We start from the raw sequence: 26,441 nt of genomic DNA, 5'->3' as shown, positions 1-26,441 counted from the left end.
CCCCCCCCCCACTCACTCACTCACACTCAATCAATCATTCAATCATTCACAGAAAAAGAGAGCCAAGAGAGAGAGAGATGCAATGGTAGTTTGTAATAAGAATGGTAACTCTAGGGCACCAAAGTTATACTCGGCATTCATTGATAAGGAGGAGGGATCATTCAATTTGGCAATGGAGTATCTGCCAGGCGGTGACTTTAGCAGCTACTTTTACAAGAGACAATGTGATAATAACCCGTTCACGATGGACGAGGTCAAGTTCTATATGGCCGAGCTGGTCGTATGCATTGAGAACTTCCACTACCTCGGTCTGCTGCATCGCGATGTCAAGCCCGAGAACCTAATGATCAATCGCGAGGGACATCTCGTCCTGTGCGACTTTGGCAGTTCCAAGCAGATCATCACTGCCAGCGCAGCACCTGGCAGTGCCTTTGGCAACACTCCACCCAACTTTACCTCATTCCTGAGGAATCCAAACAGCGTATGTACCATGTATCTCATGACTCTGGACTTGTGCCTGGCTAACTCCAACCCCAACCCTATCATGACTAGTCATACACATCATACATTGGCACACCTCAGTATATGGCTGTGGAGGTTGTACAAGGCATTACATATTCAAAGAGTTGCGACTATTGGTCATTGGGCGCAATCTTGTTTGAGTTATGCACCGGACAGGCATTGTTTGTCGAGTCGCCAGACACAACAGAGAAGCAGATCAGAGATAACATTGGCAACTGGCGTGGTCTACTCAACACTGCACTCTCCAAGTACCAAGGTATTCCAAAGCTTGCCGAACAATTAATTAGAGAGTATGTACATACTTAATCAATCAAACATACAACATTCATTCAATCAATCAATCAATCTAACAATCGATCAATCAATCAAATATAGTTTGATCACACCAGAGAGAAAGAGATTGGAGGTGATGTCAATCAAGAAGCATCCATTCTTTGAGGGCATTGATTGGTTGTCAATCTCATCATTCACTGCCGTTCCACCTTATGTTCCAACAATCTCTCATCCAACCGAGACCTCATATGGAGGTCATTAAGTTTAAGAGTTAGTTGGATCATAACTCCAAACACATCACATCACCCAACTGATGGATCAACTATATATACATATACTCTCAACGCATATAATCAATCAAACCTTATATATATATATATTTTACCAACATATATATTATTCGAATGACAATCACCGAGATACCATTCTCCAACCTTTAACTCAACATTCAACAAGGCAGCACAACAGTCAGCCCAGAGTTGAGTTAGAGCAGCGTATATATTATGTCCCCTTCCGAGGAGGATATGGCAAGATCACAAATGTACATCAGCAGCATCCTAGCATCCAGCAGCCAGCCAATCTAGCTCCAACACCATATGATTATGAACGGTCAATCATCATTACTCTCCTTCACTTCCCTTCCTTATCAACAACACTACAACACCTTTACCTTTCGCCAGGCCTTTGTGCACAACAAGTGGCACATTGGTAGTCGGACTGTCCCAACAATAATGGAATAATAAACATTAATCAATCAAGTCCCCAAGAGCCAGCCGAGGATATTGTAAGCCTGTCCAGACAGGCTTTCAACGCCTCATCAGATCTTTTATTGTCCGAGCATAGCGTGTGGCACAACCTACCAAAGACCATTGAAATGATATCGTAAATAGCCATGCTTTGGGGATACTTTTTGGCGTTGATGTAGGTGATTGAATATCACACACATATCTGTGATGAATCCACTGGCATGTATGACCTGGTCCGAATAGAGGAAGTATGGCGGCCATTCGCCATCCAGTCGTCGAATGCACATATTGAATCCATTGTATTGAAACTTGACCTGACGTGCAGCATCGAGGTATCGATGGATGTCCAAGGTTCGAATACGAAAGTCCTCGCTCAGTTCGATAGTATCTACTAGGAGTCCAAGTTCATCTGGAAGATGGGGCCCGAAGCTATGTATCTTGAGTACCTTGATGGAGGCCGGCAGTGCTCCAGCCTCAATGGCTTGGTCCCACAGACTGAGTGTTGTCAAGCTCTCTGGGAGCAAGCCTACTGTGATTGGGTATTTGTACCACTTGGGGGTATCAAGAGTGTGCACACCAAATGGAATGGATCCTGGCAGCAGTGGGCCACGATGACTGTTACCAAATCTAAGCACCCGGACTGATGCAGGAATCATTCCAGTACATAACTCTTCATCAACTCTCTCAATCGAGAGTGTACTTACATTGGGTGGGATGGCACCGAGCACAATTCTCTTGACTATGTCGAGCGAGAGATCAGTGACACTTTCCGGAATGACACCAAGACTCAGACTGGATATTGGTCCAAGTGAAAGAGTCGTGAGGTTTGGTAGATTCTTGAGGATGCCGCGTTCCAAGTCATACCCATACCTGGGAGACTCGATCAAAAGGTGTGTGAGGCTGATGGGGAGCGCGGTGCAATACGTTGGGACATAGCCGATGACCAATGACGAGAGTGTTGGTGGTAGATCGAGAGCAAACTGTCCCTTCTTGTCATTCCAGCGTGGCATGGAGAGCGTTTGCAAAGATGGCAATGCCGAGGCTTGTGGAAGGCGATTTGAGAAGCCAATCTGAAATATGAGCTTGGTCAAAGATGAGGGCAGAACTCCATCTTGGTCCAACGGAAGATTGTAATACCCAAAGTGGAGAGTGTGAACCGAGGAGGGTATTGAGCCAACATATAGCCACTTGTCGGCCATATTTCCGAAATGAAGTTGGGTGAGGCTTTGAGGCAAGACGTGAGGAGATATCTCCTCTTTGAATCCTTCTCCAAAGGTGAGTGATCGCACCGACGATGGAATATATCCAGGCAAGAGACTGAATTCAACAATCCATCCAGGTTCGATGAAGAGATTGACGACAGAGTTTGGAATGAGCCCGTTGTCCAAATTGAGAGCGCCACAACCGTTCAAGCGCAGATCAGTGACAGAGTTGGGGATGGCACCAGGTCTGATGTCCACCCATTTTGGGTGTTGTCCAGTGATTGAGAGCTTCTCCACTGATGAAGGAATCACACCATTATGAAGTACTTCGACGCCATAATCAAAGTGCACCTCAGTGACTGATGATGGAATGGTTCCAACAGTAATATTATAGGTGAATTTGGCATCTATGTCAGACTCGATGGTCCTACCATTCACATATTCGAATGTGAGACACTCGACACCGTTGGGGATGTTGGAGTGCTCGGATTGGAAGTTGGGATTGGCAATCCAGAGTCGCTTGGTATGTGCGGGGATGGGTCCAGGGATGGTGCAATGAGCCACATGACACGTGCCTCCAAAGTGTGCCAGTGATTGAATGAGCTGTTCTTTAAATGATTTGAGTATGAATCTATTGCATTGGGATGACTGCAAAGCAAGCACAGTGAGGTCCAATATGATGTCCTTTTTCTCAAAGATTAAATAATGTTGTCGCTCATCAAACAGACGTCGACAAGTCAGCGACAACAAGATTCGGTCCACGTTGTCATCCAACTGGGAGACTATAATACGTAACAAATAAGTTGAAAGAACTGATAACATAAATTATATATATAACAAGTAAGTGTTTAAGTTTCATTAACTTGACAAATGAAGTCTAATTTCGGTGTTCAAACTCAAATGTGTTTCATGAATGGCGCTCTTTTTCAAAGATCGTCAAACTATTTCATTCTTCTCATTTAGTCTAATTGAATGAATGAATAGATAGAGATAAAGAGATACATAAAGTATAGATAGATAGATAGCAATGATGAGTGATGATATGATAACAACTTCAACTTCAACTTCAACTTCAACAACTACGACTACAACTACAAAGAAGACACTTTCAGCCAAGGATCAGGCAATATTCGAAAGATTACCATGGGTAGAGAAGTACAGACCAAAGGATATAAATGATTTGATATCACATGATGATATTATATCTACAAGTATGTAATAGTTAATAATGAGTGAGTGAGTGGACGACTCAATCATGAACTAATCAATCAATCAATCAATCATACAAGTTAACAAGTTGATACAGAAGAATGCATTGCCACATCTATTGTTCTATGGACCACCTGGAACGGGAAAGACATCGACTATACAAGCAATTGCAAGGAAGCTCTATGGTGACAGCTACTCAAGGATGGTGTTGGAGCTGAATGCATCAGATGATCGTGGTATAGATGTTGTTAGAGAGCAGATCAAGTCATTCGCAAGTTCAATGATGTTTAGGTATGTATGGATGGATGATGAGTCGAGTCGCGAGAGAGTGGAGACTGTGGACAACAGCTGACTGACATGTTGACACATCTTTGAAGCAATCACCCATACAAGTTAATCATATTGGATGAGGCAGACTCAATGACTAGTGCAGCACAGACTGCTCTGAGACGTGTGATTGAGAAGTATACAAGGACTACTCGTTTCTGTATGATTTGCAATTATGTTGTGAAGATATTGCCGGCGCTACAGTCTAGATGCACTCGTTTCAGGTTCAACCCACTCAACAACGTGATGATATTGAAGAGAATGCAAGAGATTGTCGGTCAGGAGGAGTTGAACATTGATCTGGACGCACTCAAGTCCATCGTGGTGCTGAGTGAAGGTGACATGAGAAAGTGTTTGAACGTGCTCCAATCGGCATCGATGGCCTGCGACTCTGGCCAAGCCATATCCAAAGACCTAATCTACAAGTGTACAGGTCAACCACAACCCGCCGACGTCAAGACCATCGTTGGACATCTCTTCAACTCTGACTACGCCACAGCATATCAAAGTATGTTGCCACCCAGCCAGCCGGCCAGCTTGACTGCCACATCATACTAACTCACTCGCGCACTCACAGGCATTGTCACGATCAAGACAGAGAAGGGTCTGTCACTGACGGACATACTCAAGGAGGTACATTCATTGATACATAAGATGGAGTTGGACAATAAGGTTATGATGGACGTTGTCAATCAGATGTCGGACATTGAATACAACCTATCATTTGGCGCATCCGAGAAGCTACAACTTGGCAGCCTCGTTGGCTCATTCCAAATTGCCAGGGATGCCATCGCCGATCCAATGTAAAACATGGCATACCTGGACTTGACTGACGGATGATGATGATGTGATGCCTCTGCAGGTGACATGACGAACTGATTAAATGAGCTCAAGCATGAGCATGAGCTTGCGCGTGTATGCCTGTGGCGACGCCGCCACAAACAATGTTAAGTTAATGGTAACTTAAAGGAAGGAAGAGGGAGCTTCGATTGACACCTCTCCTTTTTAATTGTGTCTTCTTCTTATTATTGTTCATTCTTCTTGTTCTTCTTAGACGTTTGATCGCAGTGAGTTCTCTACAGTTACACACTTGTCAATCAATATCTGAATGGCCTGCTTGAACAATGACTTGGGCTCGAGAGTGCCAACAGACTCGATGGAAACTGATGTTGTTGTGAGGTGAAGAGGGAGAGAGCTGAGTGAGTGAATGAGCATGACACGTGATGCTACTACTACCAGTACTTACAAATGAAATGATCTCTAATACGCTCCAACTTGACGAGTGGCTCCATCTCTGGATCTCTAATACATTCGCGACACATGGTACAGTTGAGTGGACGAGCAGCGAATGCTTGACCGGAATCTTCAATGTCAAAGACCTTCATGGGACAGGAGTTCTTGAGCTTCTCAGCCTTCTCGCCAGTGACCTTGGGCGAGACGGTGATCAATGGCATGATCTTGTAGCTGGCGGTGCCGACGGGCGACCACTTGATGTGTTCACGTCCAATGTTCTTCTCGCAATAGCACTGCACCTCGAGTGCCTGACCCGGACGCAGTTTGACGATGGGGATGTCGTCGACGGCTGGACGAGGCTTGTCATCCTCGTCAAAGATCTCCTGCTGGTCCTCCGTGGGTACCCACTTCAGATCCTTCGAGTAAACAGTCTCATTGACGATCTCTCCTGTCTTTTGATCTCTATAACATTTAACCTTCAATGAGAAGATAATAGTATCCTCTGCTGTGTATTCCTTGTTTGCTGTTTGATTGATTGATTGAATGAGTGAGTGAGTGAGCGATACAGTCTCGCGATTGATTGATCAATCAATCAATCAATCAACTTCCAACTTACGTTGTTTGTAGTTGAATTTGGATGGGTCGACCTTGATGGGGATGAGACCGAGACGGTGAGCAAGTACTTCGTCTTGAAGGATGGAGGTATTGTTGATCATATAGACGCGTTCGATGGCCATTGTTGGGATCTCAGAGATAAGGATACGACGTAGTGCATTGGCGATTGGTGCATCGACACCGATCATCTCAAACACCAAATGCTCAGGCTGATCAGACAGCACCTTAATCTTAAAGTTCTTCTTAAACTTCTCCAGACTGAAACTGTTGTCATAGCCCAATGATGTGTAAGCACCGCTGTAGTATACTCCTCTTGTCTGTATATATACATAATCTATGTTAGTCACTGCAGTTCATCATTCGTATTGATCAATCGATGAGCATGTATTTACATTCTCATTGCCAGAGTTGCCTACTGTGACTCTTGTTCTTTGGTTCTCGAGCAATGCGTCGGGCACACCATCTCCATCTCTGTGATTATCATTGTTGTTGTTGTTATCCTCGGATGATTTGTTCTTGCTTGTCTTCTTTCCTGCTGGTGCCATGATTGTATATATGTTATGTGTATATGTATTAATATATAAATGTACTTTAGCAAGAAGAAGTACTTGTTCAAAGAGTCGAATGTCGATGTTTTGACGACTCGTTTACAAATAAATTCATTTATTTTAATTTTCGAACGCAAACCATTCAATTTTCAAAGTTGGTGTTGAAGAAAGGTATGGAAGTGATCACCCATCATTTGATTGAACAGCCATTCATCTTATTACTTGAGAGTGGTGGGTTTGTTTGATCAACAACATAATGGTTGGGTGTGTTTGATGAAGGGGTGTGATTACATCCAACATGATGGTGTGAGTGAGGGCAAGCCCCTACCACTCACTCTAAACTCCCAACACTGATCACTTAATCATTCAATCATTCAATCATTCATCCTTCATCACTCAACAACAACAACAACAACAACAACAACAAATACTATCTATCTAGAGTCCTGGACCAGCCTCCAAGATATAAAGGCTAGGTCCTTTCTTAACCACCCACCAGAACATATAAACATGAAGATACTATATACCTGGGGAAAAGGTTGGTGGATACACTGTGGACGATCGATCATCACGTCCTCCAAAGCACTAACATGTTAATCGATCAATCAATCAAACTATCCAGGCAAAACAGGCAACACTTGCCACAATGTGGATAGGAAGCAGCCAACACCGCCATCTGCATTGGTGTCGTTGAACTTGGATCAGCTGTCAATGGGAACAGATCACTCTGCTGCTATTGTGAATGGTGAATGTCTGATGTGGGGCGAGGTGATGGGTCGTAAACACACTACCCTGTTCAAGATCGTTTGGCGCAAGTTGGTGGCTAGTGTATCTTGTGGTGCCGATCACACCCTGTTGCTTACACAAGACAGCCGAGTTTATGCCATGGGGCTCAACGGTGCTGGACAACTCGGCGTCGACATTGCCGACTCGGCCGTACCCCTGCCCATCGCGGTGCTCAGCAAACTGCGCGTGACCAAGGTGGTCGCGGGAAATCAAGTGTCAGCAGCCATCACTGCCTCGGGCGACTTGTACATGTGGGGCAGCTGCAGATATGGCCAGCTGGCGAATGGAAGGCAGAGCGACAAGACGCACCAGCTCATCCCACTGCCCGTACAGAGTCCAATGGATCATCGCGATGGCGAGCACATTCGTTGGACCAAGGTGGCCTTTGGCGAGCAACACACATTGGCCATCACTGACGCTGGACTTGTATATTCATGGGGCGCCAACTCTCGAGGATGTCTTGGCATTGGACATTGCAATGATAAGCTGGTTCCCGTGCCCGTGCTCATTAACAATCAGCACGTTCCAGTATTGGACGTGGCTGCGGGTGGCCATCACTCTGCATTGCTGACTCGCGATGGCATGGTATACACATGGGGCGCCAACACATTTGGACAGCTTGGCAATGGTACTGAGGTGGACTCGCCGCATCCACAGCTGATACAGGTAGACGTGGAGAACAAGAAGACACAACACATTGCACTTGGTACCAATCACTCGATCATCCTCACTTACACCGGTGAGGTATACACATTTGGCGCGGGCGACAATCATCAACTTGGACATGGTAACACGCGCAACAGACTTTGGCCGTCCTTGATCGTCCGACCCAAGATCAAGGCATCTGCCATATATGCGGCTGGCGACTGCTCAGCGTTGTTTGTTCAGGATGACCAATCGATCCTTTCCTCCTCGCCAGCGGTCACACTGGCATCGAGCGGGGTCACAGGCCACAAACACCTGTCTCTGTTCGTTGGCACATGGAACTGCAATGGCAAACGATCTACCAATCTGGCCAACTGGCTACTCACCAACTCGTTCGCGCCAGACATCATTGTTATTGGCCTGCAAGAGATCGTTGACATGAAGGCCACAGCTATCGTCAAGGCAACAGCGGCGGACGGAATGCTCAACAAAGACAAAGCGTATCATCCATGGAAACACGACATTGAACAGACATTGGCGCTGTGCTCCGGTGCCACCTACGTAAAGGTGATGAGCAAGCTGCTGGTGGGTCTCATGATCATGGTGTTTGTCAAGGAGGAGCATGCTCCCTTCGTCGAGGATGCGTGTCGGGCAGACGTGCCCTGTGGCGCCATGGGCAAGATTGGCAACAAGGGTGGCGTTGCCATCAGGTTCTCACTTTACAAGACAGGCTTCTGCTTTGTCAACTCGCACTTAGCAGCGGGTCCATCACACGATCGAATGGAGCGTCGCGCACAAGACTTCAAGAGGATACAACAAATGATGTCATTCGATGGCAATCTTTCAATGTTGGATCATGAGTATGTTGTCCTACCCTTGTCCTTCCCTTACCCTACCCTTGCCCTGACCCTAACCCCAATACACCACTCTTAGATGCTTGGTATGGTTTGGCGACCTCAACTATCGCATCGACTTGTCACAGAGCGAGTGCAAGCAGTTGGTACAGAACAAGAACTGGCAGACATTGATGGCGTCTGATCAGTTGGCCACTGAGATGGGCTCGGGTCGCGCCTTTATTGGGTTCAGTGAGCAGTCAATCAACTTTGCCCCAACCTACAAGTATGATATTGGCACAACTATATATGATACAAGCGAGAAGAATCGAACACCATCATACTGCGATAGGATATTATATCGGGGCGAAGCCATCAAACCATTGGTCTATCGACGTCATGAGTTACACGAGAGTGATCACAGGCCGATATCATCATTGTTCCTGGTCGAAGTGAATGCCTATCAAGTTGGCAATGGCGGTTGGACACGATTCAAGTGTGCGGAGGGGCGGTCAGAGTCACCAATCATCCACTCTCCGCGCCAACTGCACAACAGTGTCGTACCAAAGATCACGATCGGATTGAATCAACTGGATCCTCAGCCACAATCTCAACTGCCCTCTGGGCCGACCAAGGACAAGCCAGCCAAGCAACTACCCTTGCCACCCCTGCCTCCCAAGTCAGGGAGAAACAGTCACAAGTTTGTCATGTCTCGCAGGAGGAAGATGTCGCGATCCACTGACGATGCTTTGTTGGGCATTTCACAAAGTAGAATGTTGCGCCATGCGATTGGATCGGCCAGGACACCCTCGCCTGATCCAGGCGAGCACCCACTAGAGACAGGACAACCTCATGTTCCATCAATACTTATATCTCCAGCATTGTCACCATCAAGCTCAGCTTGCAACTCGCCAAGAGAGGTGAGTCCATCAGATGGAAGCAGCAGTGGCTGTGAATCAATCACTCCCCAGCCAACCACTATCCTTGTGTCGTCTGAAGATGGTGATCGTGATTGTGATGTCAAGCTATCAGCCAGCGAGCCTCAATTGCCAACAATGTCAATGCTGAGACAACCAAGACCAACGCGAAACAATCAACATCCCAAGTTTGTGTACATTGACTATGATTCAGACCAGGAGGTCACCAGTGGCGAGGAGGATGATGACATGGCACAGATTATAACACATCTGGAAGACCTCCCCATCAACTTCTCAGACATTCCCGGTGTGATCTCTGATGACGAGTGTGCCGCTCCATCAACATCATCACCATCGAACAGTAACAATGGCAGTGATGTGGAGTCACCAGCGACCAATAACAACAACAGCAACAACAACATGGATACACTAGATAACCGAATATCCATGCTCTCTCCATCATATCGCAACTCTGGACTCAAGTATGGCATCGTACCAAAGATCATCCTGGGCAATCAGAGGCTCAAGGATCCATCCACATCTCCAGGCACAGCAGGAGCAACCGCCGATCGACCTACATTGTAAATAATAATTTCATAAGACAGACAACGTGTTGTTGTCAAGTATGTACATGTACAAATCCAACATCTCTCTCTCCTCCTATGTTTACCAATCTTTATTCGAGTTGAGCTCGTGGCACGTCGTTGTCTGTGCTGGAGGTGAGTCCTGTTACGCCTGGTGTCAGCTGGTCGGCTGAGCTGCTCGATATCTCAGCCTCAATCTCCTTGAGCAAGTCATCCTCGGACTCGTCCTCGCCATTGTTTGGTGTCAACTTCATTCTTGCCACCTCTCGTTCCAACTCCTCATCGATCACTGCGTCAGAGTCAACCTCTTCATCTTCATCTTCGTCGTTGTCGGTTGTCTCATTTTCCTTCTTCTTATCACCTGTTGTCGTTGTCGTTGTTGTAGACTTTAAATTACCAATGTCCGTATCCTCATCCTCATCATCGAGCAAAAGGTCATTGTTCATCGATAGGTCTATATTATCACTCTTGAATCCATCCAGTTCGGTCATCAACTCCTTCTCCCAATTGCTTATATCACTACTACTACTGTCTGTAAATGTTATCAATTGGTTGTTGTTGTTGTTGTTGTTGTTGGTACCACCTCCAGCATTATTGTCCATTGTTGTTGTTGTTGTTGTTGATGTTGATGTATCCCTGTCATTATTATCACTATGTACATTGCTTGATGAGGATGATGATGGTGTGGCCTTGCTTGGTGCTGTCAACACATTGGATACAATGTTATATTCACGTCTAATCAATGTCACTCTATAATACCAATTCTTCCAGAACTGTTCCTCTGATATACTACATCAATCAATGTCAATCAAACAAGTCAATCAATCAATGTCAATCATTCCAATCAAACTTACAATCTTGGTACAAGTAGGAATCTTATCTTCTCTAGTTGCCTGTCATACTTGAGAGAGACAGTGGCTATTTGGATAAGGGCAGTGTCAAACTCTTGACAGTAGTCAGAGTCGATTGGAGGTGATGTCAAGAAGGTCTTCTTGCTCATCTTTACATCTAGTATCTTGTCAACTGCCTCTCTCTGTCTGGCTTGATCGTCCAACTTAAAGTCCATCCAAGGTGGCAATGGCTCATTCAATATAGCACGTACCCTATCACTCTGTTCACTCTCCTCCATCAACTTCTTCCTCTCCTCATCAATCTTTGATATAACATTAGATGCAAACATTGAGAACTTGGCTATATGTATTCATACATGATTGATTGAATGGAGTCAGTATCTATCTATTCATCTACATTCATTAGAGTTGTACATACATCCAATACTCTTGAATGTATCAGTTGATACTCTATTTAAACCAAACATTGATTGTTGTTGTTGTGGCTGTTGTTCACCATCTTGTGTCTCATTTACTGTATTACTACTATTATCATTGTTTTGCTGTTGTTGTTGAGATTGATCATCTGGTTGTGCAGCAGCAACAGTAGCAGCAGCAGGAGCAGGAGGTAGTGACTCCGCATCTGTCCTCCATATGGACAGATTCTTAAAGCTATTAAACATTGTATATATTAACTCTACAACTACTACAACTACTACAACTACATTAGAATCAATGTTGTTCAATGACTCATCTGCAGGTGATCACCCCTAAAAGTGAACCACGTCGTTGACTTCCTGGTCTGCCACTCTACTTGTGTCAACACTTTTCAAGTCATGTGATAGTTGGAAGTCAACCTACACTTCAACTTCAATCAAATAGATATATATATATATATATAGATTGATTATGACTGAAATCATTTACATTGTTATCATGATAAAGTAAGATATATTGGCAACGGTGTAAGATGAAGTGAGGGAAAGGAACTTTCAAACTTGTCGTTTAGGTAGGAAGTTCGAAGTGTCGTTTGTATCAAAAATAGTGGGTTGGACCTCTCTGGAGTGAGACGCACTCAGAGTCAAGTCAGTTATCATTGTGAACACTCTATCACTCTTTGTTGTTGTGTATTGCAATATATATATATAACTAGTTGGGCTCTGTTGTGTGTGCACGTGAGTAATCAATCATTCATTCAACCGACCATCAATCATTATCAAACAACTCAAGCAATGGGCATCCTCGATACATCATATGATACAGCACATCCTTCGCGAACAACATCAACAACAACAACATTCATTCATTCTGACTCATTTCTCCCCTTCATATACATATACAAATAATATATATATATATATATTTATATATATATAAAGTAGTATTTAGGTATTCACAAAGACAATTTAATCGTCGACGAGAATAGACATTGGACTCTTGTATCTTTATAAAAGAAGAAATGAGCTCGACCACAACATCAACAACATCAACTACGTCGACGACTGGAGTATCAGCAGCCTCAGCGGTGGCCGCTGCATTGGGCATCACTACACCGGTGTCCCCAACACTCCAGTTGTCATTGCGATCAAAGAAGACGATCTGCTCGCAGTCGTCACCTGCCTATGGCTGCGATGCCAAGCTGCAGCAGTTTGATGCCACAGAGTACAAGCACATCCAGTACAGCGCCGACGGCTCGCTGATCGCCTACGTGCACGCACTGCACGTGGCCATTCACAAGGCCGACAGCGGCGCCTTCTACACCAAGCTCGACCGTCCGGGCATCGTGCACATCAGCTTCTCGCCCGTCAACTCGTACATGCTCACGTGGGAGCGTCCCACCGAGGCCAACAACAACGAGAACAACCTGTTGGTGTGGGACATCACCGTCGCGGGCGGCAACGCCAACATCATCTACAGGGCGTCGCAGAGGAACTGCAACGCCGAGGCGTGGCCCCTGATCAAGTGGACAGACGACGAGATGATCGCCGGCCGATTGGTGACCAACGAGATTCAGTTCTTCAACGGTCGCAACATTGGCATGGTGGCCAAGCATCTCAAGCTGCCTCACGTTGCCGGCTTTGAGTTTGCGCCTGGCGATGCGCCATACAAGTTCTCGACGTTTGTGCCCGAGAACAAGAGCGCACCCGGCATGTGCAGGATCTACGTCTATCCCAACATCAGCGAGCATGCGTCGCACCTCTCCTTCTTCAAGGCCAGCGAGGCCATCATGGAGTGGAACCGCAAGGGCACCTCCCTGCTGATCCACACGTCGACCGATACGGACAAGACAGGCAAGAGTTACTACGGCGAGACGGGACTGTGGTTCCTGGCGCTGGACGGCACGAGCTACACGCTGGGCATCAAGGGCCCCATCCACGATGTAAAGTGGTCGCCAACGATCGACCAGTTCATCGTCAGCTACGGCAACCCCTTCCAGACGACATTGTTTAACGTCAAGGGCACGCCCCTCGTCGACTTTGGCACGCTGCCGCGCAACACCATCCGCTTCTCGCCCAACGGCAAGCTGCTGATGCTTGGAGGCTTTGGCAATCTGCAGGGTGACATGGACTTTTGGGACCTGACCAAGTTTAGGAAGATCATTTCGACGCATGCGCACTGCGCCACTCTCACAGAGTGGGCGGCTGACTCTGTGCACTTTGTCGTGGCATTCCTGTCGCCACGTATCCGTGTCGATAATGGACTCAAGGTGATCAAGTACGACGGCAGCGTAATCTACAAGGAGGCGATTCCCGATCTCTACCAAGTACAGTGGCGACCACAAAACCCTCTGGCCTTCCCCGATGAGAGGATCGTCATGCCACCCGCCTCAGCCATCAAAGAGACCGCGCCACCCGCCAAATACACGCCACCCAGTCAGAGAGCCGCACTTGCAGCACAAGCAGCGACCTCGCAGAAGGAGACCGTGTCTCCCAACCCCCCAGGATTCAAGATTTACACGGTGGGCAGCGGCGGCAGCTCGTCAGTGGCACAGACATCATCACCAACCGAACGAAGGAAGCCAGAGAAGAAGCCCAGCAAGCCAAAGGAAACAGCGCAACCACCAGCAACACAGCCACAACAGCCAGGTAGGGAGAAGTCCCCAGAGGAGCTGCGAGAGAAGAAGATCAAGGCGTTGGAGAAGAAGCTGAAGGAGATTGAGCAGCTGAGGACCAAGTTGGAGCTGGGCGAGCACATGCCACCCACAGCCATCGAGAAGGTACACAACGAGGTTCGATATAGAGAGGAGCTGAATCAAATGCTTCGTCAGGCGACCTCCTCCACCTCCCAGCAGCAATAGGTAGTACAATAGTAGTGTAACACCACAGGGGTCTACTCAATCACAAGTGACTTTGGATTGATTTGATTGAAAGGAATAAAGTAAGCACGGCAAACGAGACGAACTTGCATGTATGTTGCACCGACCATCCAATCTTCACACCAATCATTCAGCCAATCAGTTTCCAGATCCGAACGTCGGGTCCAAGATGTATTTTTTGTTTGATCTCGTACCATCATTTTTGATTGATCAAAACTGTTTAGTGTCAATATCACTTTTGTTTATGAATACCAATATTTATACATGTATACTTCACAAGAAGAAGGATGGAACAAGAAGTGGCATTGAAACTCATTTAATATCATTACGCCTGATGGTTATCCATTGTCTGTATGTTTCTAACTCTGATCATGAATGAATGAATCATTATTGGTATGTATCTGTTCGCAATGTAATAAAATGAATGAAGTATGGAGCAGGTGTGTGAACTTGGACCATTCATTCATTCATTCAAAGGGCTCACTCATTCACTTGTTTCAAAAGAGTGTCATTGCTCTACAATCGTTCATTGACAAGACCTAAATGATGACAAGTTGCAGACAACTTCCTAATCTCTTGGAGTCGTTTATAGTCTTGACAGCATGGAGAGGTGAAGAGGGCACGAAGCGGGGTGCCATCGCTAGACGATGGCGTCGCTCAATGAGCCTCGTATGCAGACGATGGCACACATACATTGTGCAGCTGAACGATGCAATCTATCTCGGACCAATGGACACACTCGCTCAGATGGAGCAGCATGCCTCATCCAACAGATACTCGCTCTTCCGATTCCCATGGGAATTCAATGCGCTGCACATGCCGCTATTCCATAAACCATCGCTCAAGAAGAACAGACCGTCGCTCAGCGAGCTTCAGCTCGTTCCGTTGGGCATCCATACATTCAAAGGCCCACTGGACCTCCTCTCGATGCTCAGTGCAGCAGAGCGAGTCATATCCACACACGCTCGCGCTCGGCGTGGTCATTGACCAGGCTGGCAAGTGGCAAGAGCACCTCGAGCGTGTCCGGCCGACACTGGCGACCACCCGACACCTGACGCTCAAGATTGAGTCGGATGACTACGAGTTGCCAATGGTGGACTCGCTCTTGGACCCCGGGTGCTTCAGCCAACTCACCAAGCTCACGCTCTACGACCGCTTTACCCATGTCGACGGGGTGTCCAACTTCTACTGTGGACTGGTGGCAGAGCGCGACAGGCTGTTCAAGTGCCTGGAGTCTCTGTCGCAGCTGAGGTCACTCTGTTTCCGACTCACACTTGGAGAGGACCTCCAGGACCATGAGGAATACATCGACTTTTATAGGCGCCTGCATCAATTCCTCGTGTCAAAGCGCACACTGCGAACATTCAAGTTCCCCGTGCACCGTCTGAACGATCAGACACTCGACTACCTGCTGCAGTCACCAACATGTACCATCGACAGTATGTGCATCGCCTTGTATGATCACATGCCCGTTCTGTTGAGACCTGTGGACAAGCTCACCATCTGCTTCATGGTCCAGGGCCCTCTGGACACATTCCTCAGATCACTTTGCAACGTCAAACACATCAGGCTGAAGCAAATTCCCGAGAAGGACTCTCTTCCTCTTATTAGCTGCGCCAATCAAGCCACATCTATCTCGATCAACTTTGGACACATGGTCCATTTTAGATGCAAGGATCTCATGGCACTCTGCGTTGAGCAGTTGAACCTCAACAGGACGGTCAGCTACCTGTACAACTACCAATTCGGCTACGACGAAGGTCCATCCTTCGCCATTGTGGACCAATGTATCCAGAGTCACCCATCCATACAGAACAAGTCAACCTGGTATTGGGACAGAATATATATACTCTGACTCAAGAGACTAGGACACGAAATCGAACTATTGGGATGTGAGGCCAAATGGGCAACAGTTTTCTCGTCAGTGAGCACCAAGAGCAGCGAGAAAACTGTTTGAAGACATGATCTGTGGCTGGCATTGCCAACGACACATCTTGGAACATCATCTTCATTGTGTTTTAGACAGAATGTTACCAATATGATGTACATGGAAGATAATAACGATTGTAGTAGAATATATGGTGGCCCTACTTATAGCAAAACAAATATTATTTTATTTAAGATAAGATGAGGATACTTTTTCATGTAACCCCTCAGGAATAAACCCCCGACATGTCGTTTTGATCACGATGGCCCCCCGATAAGAAAATCAAATCATTTTTTCATCTTTACAAATATCTTTTGGGCTAAGGACCTATGTTCTACCTTGGTACACCAAAGTATCTTCTTATCACAAACGATTTACTAGATTACCTACATATATATAATCATATTATTAATATGTACTACTGCAGTAAACAAAGAGTAAGTAGGGTACTCAACTACCATGTCTTTTACATGTTGTGTGCATTCCTACTATTAATGACATCAGTTGTAAACTCTGAATTACCATTGGACTCAACAGAATGTATGTATTGGTTGATGGAATAAAGTATGATTGGACAATCACTCACAAACTTACAATGATCTAAATTACACAGTGACATCTATTAGATGGTTGATCAATCAATATAATATCAATTGGAGATTGGATACTGATCTATGTTCAGAGATACCAACTGACACTTCGGATCTCAAGTGTATCGATAATGGACAGGGTGCTCAAACCATCACCAAGTTGGATATGTATGTACTATTTAGTTCTTTAACATTCATCTGTTCTCTAATCAATCATCATTACTATTTAGTAACTACTATATCCCGATTACAAACTCATTTCCAGATCCTAATCTGAAGTCCTTGAGCTTTCCATCTCTGTCTTCATTCAGTATTGAAATGAGGTCAGATGTTCGAAACAACACATTCAGTCTGCTCTCTTTGTTGGATCAATCTAGTAATGACCAACTAAAAAACGTTGTGTATGTACTACATCACATCACTCACTCACTCACTTTCTCTTTTACTAACTATATCATCAATCATTTATTAGTATTGATTGTAATATATCTCCTGGTACTTGCCCATTTTCAATTCCAGGACAATTCCCCAAGTTCATCCCTTTGGAAACTTTGTAATTATCAAACTTTGAACTGCAGCCATCTCAAAGATTATACTAGCCTAACCTTATCCTCCATTACACTCAAACAATCACTAGTGAGTTGAGTCTTGTGGAGCTGAGTTCAGATATCCCTACAACAATATTCAATCCATCAATGGTCACTCTCAAACTAAATGTTAATTACAATTATAGTGTTGTACAACCAAAGATAATATTTGATCCAACAACAAATATAATGACCAATCTCACAGACTTGTACGTGCCATCTATCAAAGTTCTGATATAATTTAAATTAACATATCCATAACTTCCTTAGATATATAGTTTATCCAACTACCAAGATGACCAAAACTATTATGGATTTTAAGAACAGTTCTTTTCCTAATCTGATTGATGTGTAAGTTATAATTATTTCAATACCTAAATAATATTTAATTAATTAATTTAATTAATCAATCAATCAATTATAGAGATATTACTTTTCAAGAACAAGTCAACATATCAATCGACCTTGGGAAATTGAATAGATTGTAAGTTATTGTATCAATCTAATTGGAATGACACTATACTAATTTCCACTACCTTAGTAATTTTGAATCTAAACAACAATATGCTACTCCATCGTTCATGACAACAATCAATGGTCCAAAAATAACTCATATGTAACTATATATATATATTTTCCAGTTGAATTTGGAATTGATTCCATTAACTAATATTATAATTTAGACTCCTTCGAAATGTAGTTCCACCTCCAATCATTGATTACAGTTTATTCCATGATCTAAATACATTACAATTGATCAATTCCCAACAGACTGTATTTCCAAAATTCAATGATATGACAATGATCATGTATGTTTAATGTCTATCATTTCCTTCTATATAAACATAATACTAACTATTTAATCACTATCCAAAACAGAGACCTCTCAAATAACAATATCACATCAGTACCAGACCTTCCAGTATCAACCACAAGTAGATTAAGTTATTTATACTTCTCAAACAACAAGTATCTAACAAAGTTGCCAGACTTCACTTGTACAGTATGGTTGGTTCGTATGGATGGCACTTCAATCAATCAGGTACCAGATTGCTACTCTTGTTACATAAGTGCCATCAAACCATTCTTTAATCCACCTGCTACCTTGAAAATTCCTGCCAATTACTCATGTGGTATGTACATACCACCCATCTTCCTAATCAATCAAATCAAACTAACAAATATATAATTGAATAGATGTTTATATTGATCAAGTGGCATTGGTCGCAACCAAATCACAACCAATGTTGACAATCACTGGAAATAATTTGGGTGGCGCACCATTGAACAATAATGACTTTGATCCAAGACTGAAGCCAGTAGTTCCAAACAAGATTACAACTTTCAATCCACCTTTTCCATCTGGTGTAGCCAACATAACATTCTCATACTCCAAGAATATAGTTAGATTAATCTCTTGGACAACTTTGAGTAAGTTGAAATACTTATTCATTGATCAAATCAACATCACTCACACCTAGTTATTTCCAATTGAAGACTCTACAATTGATATAACAGGATATTATAGTGTCAATTTGAACAAATTGGAACTGGTTGCAATGGGAACGTTCAATCGAACTCAGGTATACACAGTGACTGTGGACAACACACATAGTTGTATTGTCAAGAATGTAACAACAACTTCAATAACTTGTGATGTTCAATCAATCAATCTTACTCAAGAGACACCAGTACTTGTGGAAATCAGTATTCCAAACGCAGCCTTTAACAAATCTATCATTGTAAACTGTAAGTTGAGAGGCAAGTCTCCTTCCAAACACAGACTAACTCAATCATCATCAAATATAGACTACCCTGTTGTGACCTCGGTCCCACCCATTATGGCAAACCAAACTACCATCATCATATATGGAGGCTTTACATCTGTCAACACAACAGCTCAAGAAGTATCAGTTATTGTTGGAAACCAGAGTTGCAATCTCTTCATTTATACAACATCAATGATTGTTTGTAAAGTCAACAACACACTCGACCCTGGTCCAGTACATTTGAGCATCAATGTCAGTGGAAGTGTATACACTTCGAGTGGAGACCTAGTCGTTCAACCATTGGAGATCGTTAAGCAATGTGGAAATGATTCAAACTGCTCTGGAAATGGTCAATGTGTAGAGGGCAAGTGTAGTTGCCTTCCAAACTATGGTGGCTTCATCTGTGATTTACCAATCAATCCAGACGTGATCATTGTACCTGACCCTGCTGTACCAACTTCAATCATCTCATCCAATGTATCAAAGTTTGATATATCAGTTGTGTCCATTCAAGAAGTTGACCAAATAGGTAGTGTTGTCAAGGAGTTGTTGACACCATCATGGAACAAGATGGAGCCAGTGGTGGATGGCACACTTACAACTAATCAGTACACATTGATTAATGTCGCCTACCTGGATGTGACTGTTCTACTTCAGACATCGGCTGCACCACTCGTCATGAAGTTTGCAGGTGTCAACATGACATTGGATACAAACACATTGAAACAATCAATCAATGTAAATGGATGGAGGTATCGATCAAATTTGAACACATTGAGGATTGTGATCAAGGTGGACTCCGAGTTCAAGAATCAAGATCAAACATGTATACCATCATTGAACTCCAATGGTACTGATCCATTTGATCCAAACAACATCCAATTCATCAAACAACATTATGATGGAATGACATTCTTTGGCAGTTTCCTACCCGTTGGACTGTCAGATGGTCGTCCATTCCACTCATTGACTCAACTAATCACAACTAATTCATCGACCACAATGATCGGTATCAATATGCCACAATGTAATCAATGTTCAATCGATCCAAACTTCTCAATATTACTCGATGGCGACTCATCTGAGGGTACGCCTCGCAACAAGTCATTGTGTGCCACTAGAGCAGCGACAAAAAAGTTCGACTCTTGGAAGATTGCCACCATTGTGGTAGTATGTGGACTCGCAATAATTGCAGTAGTAGCCACTACCGTGGTAGTCATTCGGCAAAGGTCAAAGTACAGAGTGGAACAGAGGAGGATTGATTCCAAACTCAAGGTTATGCAACAACAACAACAACATTAATATTCAACATGACGTGGATATCCAGATAGGATCAACAACCACTTAATAAACTTTCATTCATTCATTCCTTCATTCAACTGTGATTTATTCTGAAAGAAAGAGGAGTGTGAGACTACACTACAGGTGGTGTAGGCCTTATTGGAGATGGGGTTGGAGGATCTGTTGGTGGTGTAGTAGGTGGTTGAGTTGGTGGCTGGGTTGGTGGTTCAGTCGGAGGTGTTGTAGGCGGCTGAGTTGGTGGTTGAGTTGGAGGCTCAGTAGGAGGTGTAGTAGGTGGTTGAGTTGGTGGTTGAGTTGGTGGCTCAGTTGGAGGTGTTGTAGGTGGCTGAGTTGGTGGCTGAGTTGGAGGCTCAGTAGGAGGTGTAGTAGGTGGTTGAGTTGGTGGTTGAGTTGGTGGTTGAGTTGGAGTTTCAGTTGGAGGAGTAGTAGGTGGTTGAGTTGGAGGTTCAGTCGGAGGTGTTGTTGGTGGCTGAGTTGGTGGCTGAGTTGGTGGCTGAGTTGGTGGCTGAGTCGGGGGTGGAGTAGGGGGTTCGGTTGGGGGTTTTGTAGGTGGTATTGGAATTAGAGTAGGTGTCTGAGTTGGAGGTGGAGTAGGTGGCTGAGTCGGAGGAGATGTAGGTGGCTCAGTTGGAGGTTCAGTTGGAGGCTCTGTTGGTGGTTCTGTTGGAGGCTCTGTGGGAGGCTCAGTTGGTGGCTCTGTTGGAGGTTCAGTTGGAGGCTCAGTTGGAGGCTCAGTTGGTGGTTGAGTTGGTGGCTCTGTGGGAGGCTCAGTTGGTGGCTCTGTGGGAGGCTCGGTTGGAGGTTCAGTAGGAGGTATTTCCTCTGAAGAAGACGATGTTGTAGTAGTTGTTGTTGTGGTAGTAGTTTGAATAGGAGACGAAGTTGTATGCACTCCTGAGGTAGCAGTGATCATTGTACAACGTGGCTGATACAATCCATCAAATCCCAATGCAATTGTACACTTAGTGTTTATAGGACATTTCAAGAACCTACATATTGGTATACACTTTGGTTGTCCTGTACATGATAGACAAACCTGGTCGACAGGGCACGTGGTATCGCAGCACACAGGTGACAATCGTGCTCTCTCAGCTATTGATCAATCATAAGTATTATTTTTGTTTGTTATTAGAGTCAATCAAGTTGATTGGTCAGTGATATTGATCAATACTTACAATTTACAAGTAGATTAATATTTACACTAATAAATATTAATAATATTAAAGTGATTGATTGGTATTGATTATTAGAGAAATACACCATTTCTCAATTTGGTAAATCAATCAATAAATCACAATCTGATCAATTTCTGGTACACAGAATTAATTAATTATTGATATTAATATTATATATAGTATTATCTGTTTTAAATGTTATATTATTATTCCTACTAAGATGAATAAGGGCACACACCTTGTTAGATCACAACTTGTAAGATGGATGTGTGAGTGATTCTTTGATCAAACATAGTAAAGGGTGTTAATCAAACACACACAATCCAATCAATAATTCAAGAGGGTGGAAGATGTAGTATAATCAATGATCGAGGTGGTGCCATCACATTCAACACCTTTATTCATTGTACAAGTCGCAACACTTCATGAGAAGGGGTACTGGTAGGGCAATCACTGGGTATATTGTTGAAGCTGGATTCAAAGATTTATTATTCACATTCATTCACATTTATTCTCTTTCATTCATTCATTCATTATACGGTCACTGAGAGAAGTACCTTGGCATCAGTTGGTGTTGGTCCACTGAAGCCCTTTGGGGTATCCAGTAATTCAACCAGTTTGGGCTTCTTGTCACCGGGAATGTTCTCAACAAACCATGTTACGCTATCACCTTTGACTGGATCTGTGACATCTGGATTAATGTCATCAGATGTTGGACTGAACCATGAGCGTTTGCCCTTTTGAAGGAGCTTGATCCACTTGGTGCCATCCTCATAGGTGACGCGCATAGTGTAGTCGCAGCCGCTTGCATGGCAATACCATGGGTACTCGCCCTTGTTGGGTTCGATCAATTTGAGCTGCACTGGGTCGTTGGGATCGAAGAAATCGATCATGTTGCCAATGTACTTGGGAGACAAGGGGTAGGCGATTGAGCAGTCTGCGCCACAAGTTGATCCAATTGCAGTGTTGAGCTGCATGAACACCGTGTAGATGGACACATCGCGCTGCTTGGGCAGTCCTCCATTGATTCCATACAGGCCTTTATCGGTGGTCTCATTCTTCCTCTCGACCCACTTCAAGTCGATCGTGTCCCAGTACTCGTAGACGTTCTTGGCAGGGCGATAGGTAAACGATCCGTCACTAAGTATGTGCTTACCCGTGTTGTCCACCTTTATAGTGCCCTCGAGATACCTCTGGAACAGCGCCATGTTGAAGTCCGAAAACATTGTGTACCTGTAGCCTTGCGATTGATCGCCAGCACCACCTTGCATCGGGTCCTGTCTCACACACTTGCCGTCCTTCAACACATGATCATCCTTGCACGATGCAAAGCTTGATGCGTTTGAGGGGACAAACGTTGACAGGAACTCATTGTGATCACTGTCGAATCCATTGACTGAGCCATCCAAACTTCCTTTGACATAGGGGAATTCACCTTTGTCGTAAGCTTCTCCAGCGTGCTGTTCATTTCGATCGATCGATTAATTGATTGATTGGGAGGGAGCGTTAATGATTGAGTGATCGAGTGATTGATGGGATACATACGGGTGCACCCATGGCATGACCCATCTCATGGATGAAGATGCCAGCGTACTCTTCATCGCCAGTTCCTTTCTTGCCTCCTCCAAGTCCACCGCCGAGGAAGCCAATCTTTCCATTTGGTGTGTCCAAGACAATCAGTGGTGAGTAATACAACATGTTGCTGTTGCTGTCACCATTGGTCGATTGCAACTGTCCAAGGATATTAAGCACCTCACCCATGAGCGCATAGCCATCTTTCAATTCAGTGTAACCAGAGACCTTTTGGGCCTGGCCACCATCCCTTGGAGAAATGGCCATGGATGGCCATGTAATCTCATTAAGACCATGCATGGTGACGTCAAGATTGGCCCATGGCCAAGACTGGAACATTGACTTCTTGGCACTCTCGTCTGGGATGACCTTTTCAGCAGGCATTTCCACACCCTTTCTCGCGCCAAACATGTAGAATGGGAGCATGATCATTCTCAACGTGCTGTCCATGCCAACCTTTGGGAAGATGGCCTGCGAGTCATCACTTCCAACCACAATCTTCATGCCAGGCTTCATATATTGACGAGGAATGCGAACTGAATAGGCATTGGTCATGATTGGGTCGCCCTTGGACTCTGTCGGTGGGAAGGCTGATGGTGGGTTGATGGTGATGGTCGTTGCCAATGCCACGGCAGTTGGGTTGCTGATGGTCCACTCTGATGTTGGCGTGTAGATGTCGACCTTGGGTGGTGCAGGCCAGTCATTGGCCATCGTGCTTCGTACTATCTTATTCCCTGTGGTTGCCTTTGGTTTGATGATAAGAAGTGTCTCACGATCACCAGTAAGGTGGAGATCACTGGTCTTGTTATCGCCAACTGTGAACGTCTTTCCTTGAGGTGGCAACACGTGTGTCTGGGCAAAGAATGAGTCGAATGGCACCTTTGGGGGTGGCGTAGGGGCCTGAGTAGGAGGCTCAGTTGGTGGCTCGGTGGGGGGCTGAGTGGGAGGCTGAGTTGGTGGCTGAGTTGGTGGCTCAGTGGGAGGCTGAGTTGGAGGTTCAGTTGGTGGCTGGGTTGGAGGCTGAGTTGGTGGCTCAGTGGGGGGCTGAGTTGGAGGCTCGGTTGGAGGCTCGGTGGGAGGTTGAGTTGGAGGCTGGGTTGGAGGCTCGGTAGGGGGCTCAGTTGGAGGCTCGGTTGGTGGCTCGGTGGGAGGCTCAGTCGGTGGCTCTGTTGGTGGCTCTGTTGGAGGCTCGGTTGGAGGCTCGGTTGGTGGCTCTGTTGGTGGCTCAGTTGGAGGCTCGGTTGGAGGCTGGGTAGGGATCTCTATTGATGTCGAAGAGGCCTCTACCTCTGACGATGATGATGTTGTGGTTGTTGTTATAGACGGTGTCGAAGTTGTAACAGTGATGATTGAACAACGTGGCTCATACAATCCATCTGATCCCAATGCAATTGTACACTGAGTGTTTGAAGGACATGACAAGAACCTGCATATTGGCATACACCTTGGTGGACCGCTACATGAAAGACACACCTGGTCCAATGGACAAGTAGTGTGGCAGCACACAGGTGACAATGGTGCTCTCTCAGCTAATGATCAATCATGTCATCAAGTGATCACTTTGTATTAGTGTGCTATTCGATCAATCAATCAATCGATCAATCTTATTTTCTTAACATACCATTTACATTATTTACAACAAATATTAATAATATTGCCAAAGCGAATGATTGATGAGAGAAATAGACCATTCTGAAAAAATCAATCAAACAATTAATTGAAATCCAATTGCACTGGATCACAATTATTAATATCTTAAATTATCTGTTTGAATATTAATAGTAATAATTATGAATTATATCTGTTCTAATGAAATGTTATAACTACTATTGTTGTTGTAGTAGTATTGTAGTAGTACTACAATCCAATAATATGATCATGTGATCACCCCCTCTTTGAGTGGAGGTGTTAGTAGTAAGTAACTCACTAACAACACTCTGATTGCAGAGTGTGAAGAGTACCGAGGGTGAATGAATACACAGGCCCAAACATATGTATATGTTAAAGGTACTATAATGTGGTACATTTCATGATTATTGTAATAAACACCTGTTTAATATATCTCATTGTTGTTTTATGATTGTTTGTGTGTGTTTGATTGTGTTGTGGTAGAAGGGGGAACGTTACGTTACCTCCAAAAAAGGAAAGGGCTTCTGTGATGATGAAGATCCTGATAATGGGCCAATCAAAAAGATATTTATAACATCGAAATGTTTTGAAAGAATAGATATTATATAATCTATATTAAACATAAATGTATCATTTCAATCACTTTATTAAAATATTTAATACAATCTAAAGAATGAATAATATATTTATTAACTTGACTATTGTATTAGTGATATATGTTAGTTGTACATCAGGTGTAGTATTTCATCCTTTGGAACGTATGTACAATAATGTAGAATACTATCAATAGATTAAATTAAATTAATATGTATAATTTTAAGTTCAATCACTTCAATGGTTTGCAGCACAATACAGACAGAGTTGGAACTACAGCGTAACATCATGTGAAGATATTGCCCCAACTGATTTTGGAAGTATATCCTGTATGAATACATCAACAGAGGGAGTACAAAGTGTGTATTACCTTGGAATGTAAGTGCTCACTATCAATACCAAATCAATACATTCTTACTTATATTTATTCAAATAGATATGATTTAGGAGTGACACAAGACAATGGTATTCCTGATCCTTATATTACATCATTATACCTTCCAAACTTAATGATGTTCTCAATGTATGTTAAAAGTTTACCAGTGAATGAGTCTTTCAATCTGTTGGCTCTCCTTGACAGTCCTTCAAACATCAAACTTATTTCAATGTCGTATGTACTATCCAATGCTATTTCTATGACATTATTATTAACATTTCCTTTTATATTACAATCAGAATCATCTCTTACAACATGTATACACCTTTGAATA

General features: G+C 44.1%; 12 protein-coding genes across 12 annotated transcripts; 7 read left to right on the top strand and 5 right to left on the bottom strand.

Moving 5' to 3' along the window:
* Window positions 1-52: 52 nt before the first annotated feature.
* Window positions 53-1,057, top strand: SAMD00019534_121380 (hypothetical protein; the record flags this gene model as incomplete). The annotated part of the gene is made up of 3 exons (XM_012892692.1): window positions 53-481; window positions 553-812; window positions 898-1,057. Coding segments are annotated over 3 exons (849 nt in total), but the record flags the coding sequence as incomplete, so codon positions are not given.
* Window positions 1,058-1,545: 488 nt separating this feature from the next.
* Window positions 1,546-3,565, bottom strand: SAMD00019534_121360 (hypothetical protein; the record flags this gene model as incomplete). Its single annotated transcript, XM_012892691.1, has 3 exons — window positions 1,546-1,651; window positions 1,740-2,333; window positions 2,412-3,565. The coding sequence occupies 3 exons, from the start codon at window positions 3,563-3,565 to the stop codon at window positions 1,546-1,548; spliced, it is 1,854 nt and encodes a 617-aa protein (XP_012748145.1).
* Window positions 3,566-3,767: 202 nt separating this feature from the next.
* On the top strand, window positions 3,768-5,080 carry SAMD00019534_121350 (hypothetical protein; the record flags this gene model as incomplete). Its single annotated transcript, XM_012892690.1, has 4 exons — window positions 3,768-3,954; window positions 4,033-4,243; window positions 4,330-4,787; window positions 4,857-5,080. Coding segments are annotated over 4 exons (1,080 nt in total), but the record flags the coding sequence as incomplete, so codon positions are not given.
* A 249-nt stretch (window positions 5,081-5,329) lies between these two features.
* Window positions 5,330-6,672, bottom strand: SAMD00019534_121340 (hypothetical protein; the record flags this gene model as incomplete). Its single annotated transcript, XM_012892689.1, has 4 exons — window positions 5,330-5,442; window positions 5,526-6,035; window positions 6,129-6,444; window positions 6,520-6,672. The coding sequence occupies 4 exons, from the start codon at window positions 6,670-6,672 to the stop codon at window positions 5,330-5,332; spliced, it is 1,092 nt and encodes a 363-aa protein (XP_012748143.1).
* Window positions 6,673-7,386: 714 nt separating this feature from the next.
* Window positions 7,387-10,441, top strand: SAMD00019534_121330 (hypothetical protein; the record flags this gene model as incomplete). The annotated part of the gene is made up of 2 exons (XM_012892688.1): window positions 7,387-8,966; window positions 9,040-10,441. 2 exons carry the CDS (start codon window positions 7,387-7,389, stop codon window positions 10,439-10,441), a joined length of 2,982 nt encoding a protein of 993 aa, XP_012748142.1.
* A 91-nt stretch (window positions 10,442-10,532) lies between these two features.
* Window positions 10,533-11,953, bottom strand: SAMD00019534_121320 (hypothetical protein; the record flags this gene model as incomplete). The annotated part of the gene is made up of 3 exons (XM_012892687.1): window positions 10,533-11,229; window positions 11,295-11,631; window positions 11,710-11,953. 3 exons carry the CDS (start codon window positions 11,951-11,953, stop codon window positions 10,533-10,535), a joined length of 1,278 nt encoding a protein of 425 aa, XP_012748141.1.
* Window positions 11,954-12,729: 776 nt separating this feature from the next.
* Window positions 12,730-14,568, top strand: SAMD00019534_121310 (hypothetical protein; the record flags this gene model as incomplete). Its single annotated transcript, XM_012892686.1, has 1 exon — window positions 12,730-14,568. The coding sequence occupies one exon, from the start codon at window positions 12,730-12,732 to the stop codon at window positions 14,566-14,568; it is 1,839 nt and encodes a 612-aa protein (XP_012748140.1).
* A 727-nt stretch (window positions 14,569-15,295) lies between these two features.
* SAMD00019534_121300 (hypothetical protein) lies at window positions 15,296-16,438 on the top strand (the record flags this gene model as incomplete). The annotated part of the gene is made up of 1 exon (XM_012892685.1): window positions 15,296-16,438. A coding segment is annotated over one exon (1,143 nt), but the record flags the coding sequence as incomplete, so codon positions are not given.
* Window positions 16,439-16,983: 545 nt separating this feature from the next.
* SAMD00019534_121290 (hypothetical protein) lies at window positions 16,984-17,660 on the top strand (the record flags this gene model as incomplete). The annotated part of the gene is made up of 4 exons (XM_012892684.1): window positions 16,984-17,053; window positions 17,127-17,271; window positions 17,334-17,504; window positions 17,576-17,660. 4 exons carry the CDS (start codon window positions 16,984-16,986, stop codon window positions 17,658-17,660), a joined length of 471 nt encoding a protein of 156 aa, XP_012748138.1.
* Window positions 17,661-18,485: 825 nt separating this feature from the next.
* SAMD00019534_121280 (hypothetical protein) lies at window positions 18,486-20,761 on the top strand (the record flags this gene model as incomplete). Its single annotated transcript, XM_012892683.1, has 5 exons — window positions 18,486-18,499; window positions 18,570-18,823; window positions 18,888-19,121; window positions 19,209-19,439; window positions 19,500-20,761. 5 exons carry the CDS (start codon window positions 18,486-18,488, stop codon window positions 20,759-20,761), a joined length of 1,995 nt encoding a protein of 664 aa, XP_012748137.1.
* A 115-nt stretch (window positions 20,762-20,876) lies between these two features.
* On the bottom strand, window positions 20,877-22,024 carry SAMD00019534_121270 (hypothetical protein; the record flags this gene model as incomplete). Its single annotated transcript, XM_012892682.1, has 2 exons — window positions 20,877-21,853; window positions 21,937-22,024. Coding segments are annotated over 2 exons (1,065 nt in total), but the record flags the coding sequence as incomplete, so codon positions are not given.
* Window positions 22,025-22,472: 448 nt separating this feature from the next.
* On the bottom strand, window positions 22,473-25,199 carry SAMD00019534_121260 (hypothetical protein; the record flags this gene model as incomplete). Its single annotated transcript, XM_012892681.1, has 3 exons — window positions 22,473-23,396; window positions 23,482-25,037; window positions 25,130-25,199. Coding segments are annotated over 3 exons (2,550 nt in total), but the record flags the coding sequence as incomplete, so codon positions are not given.
* Window positions 25,200-26,441: the final 1,242 nt, after the last annotated feature.

This window comes from Acytostelium subglobosum, assembly GCF_000787575.1.
Source record: "Acytostelium subglobosum LB1 DNA, scaffold: scaffold38, whole genome shotgun sequence".
NCBI lineage: Eukaryota > Evosea > Eumycetozoa > Acytosteliales > Acytosteliaceae > Acytostelium > Acytostelium subglobosum.
Note: the sequence above shows the minus strand (reverse complement) of the source record. Positions and strands in the feature narration are given on the sequence as shown.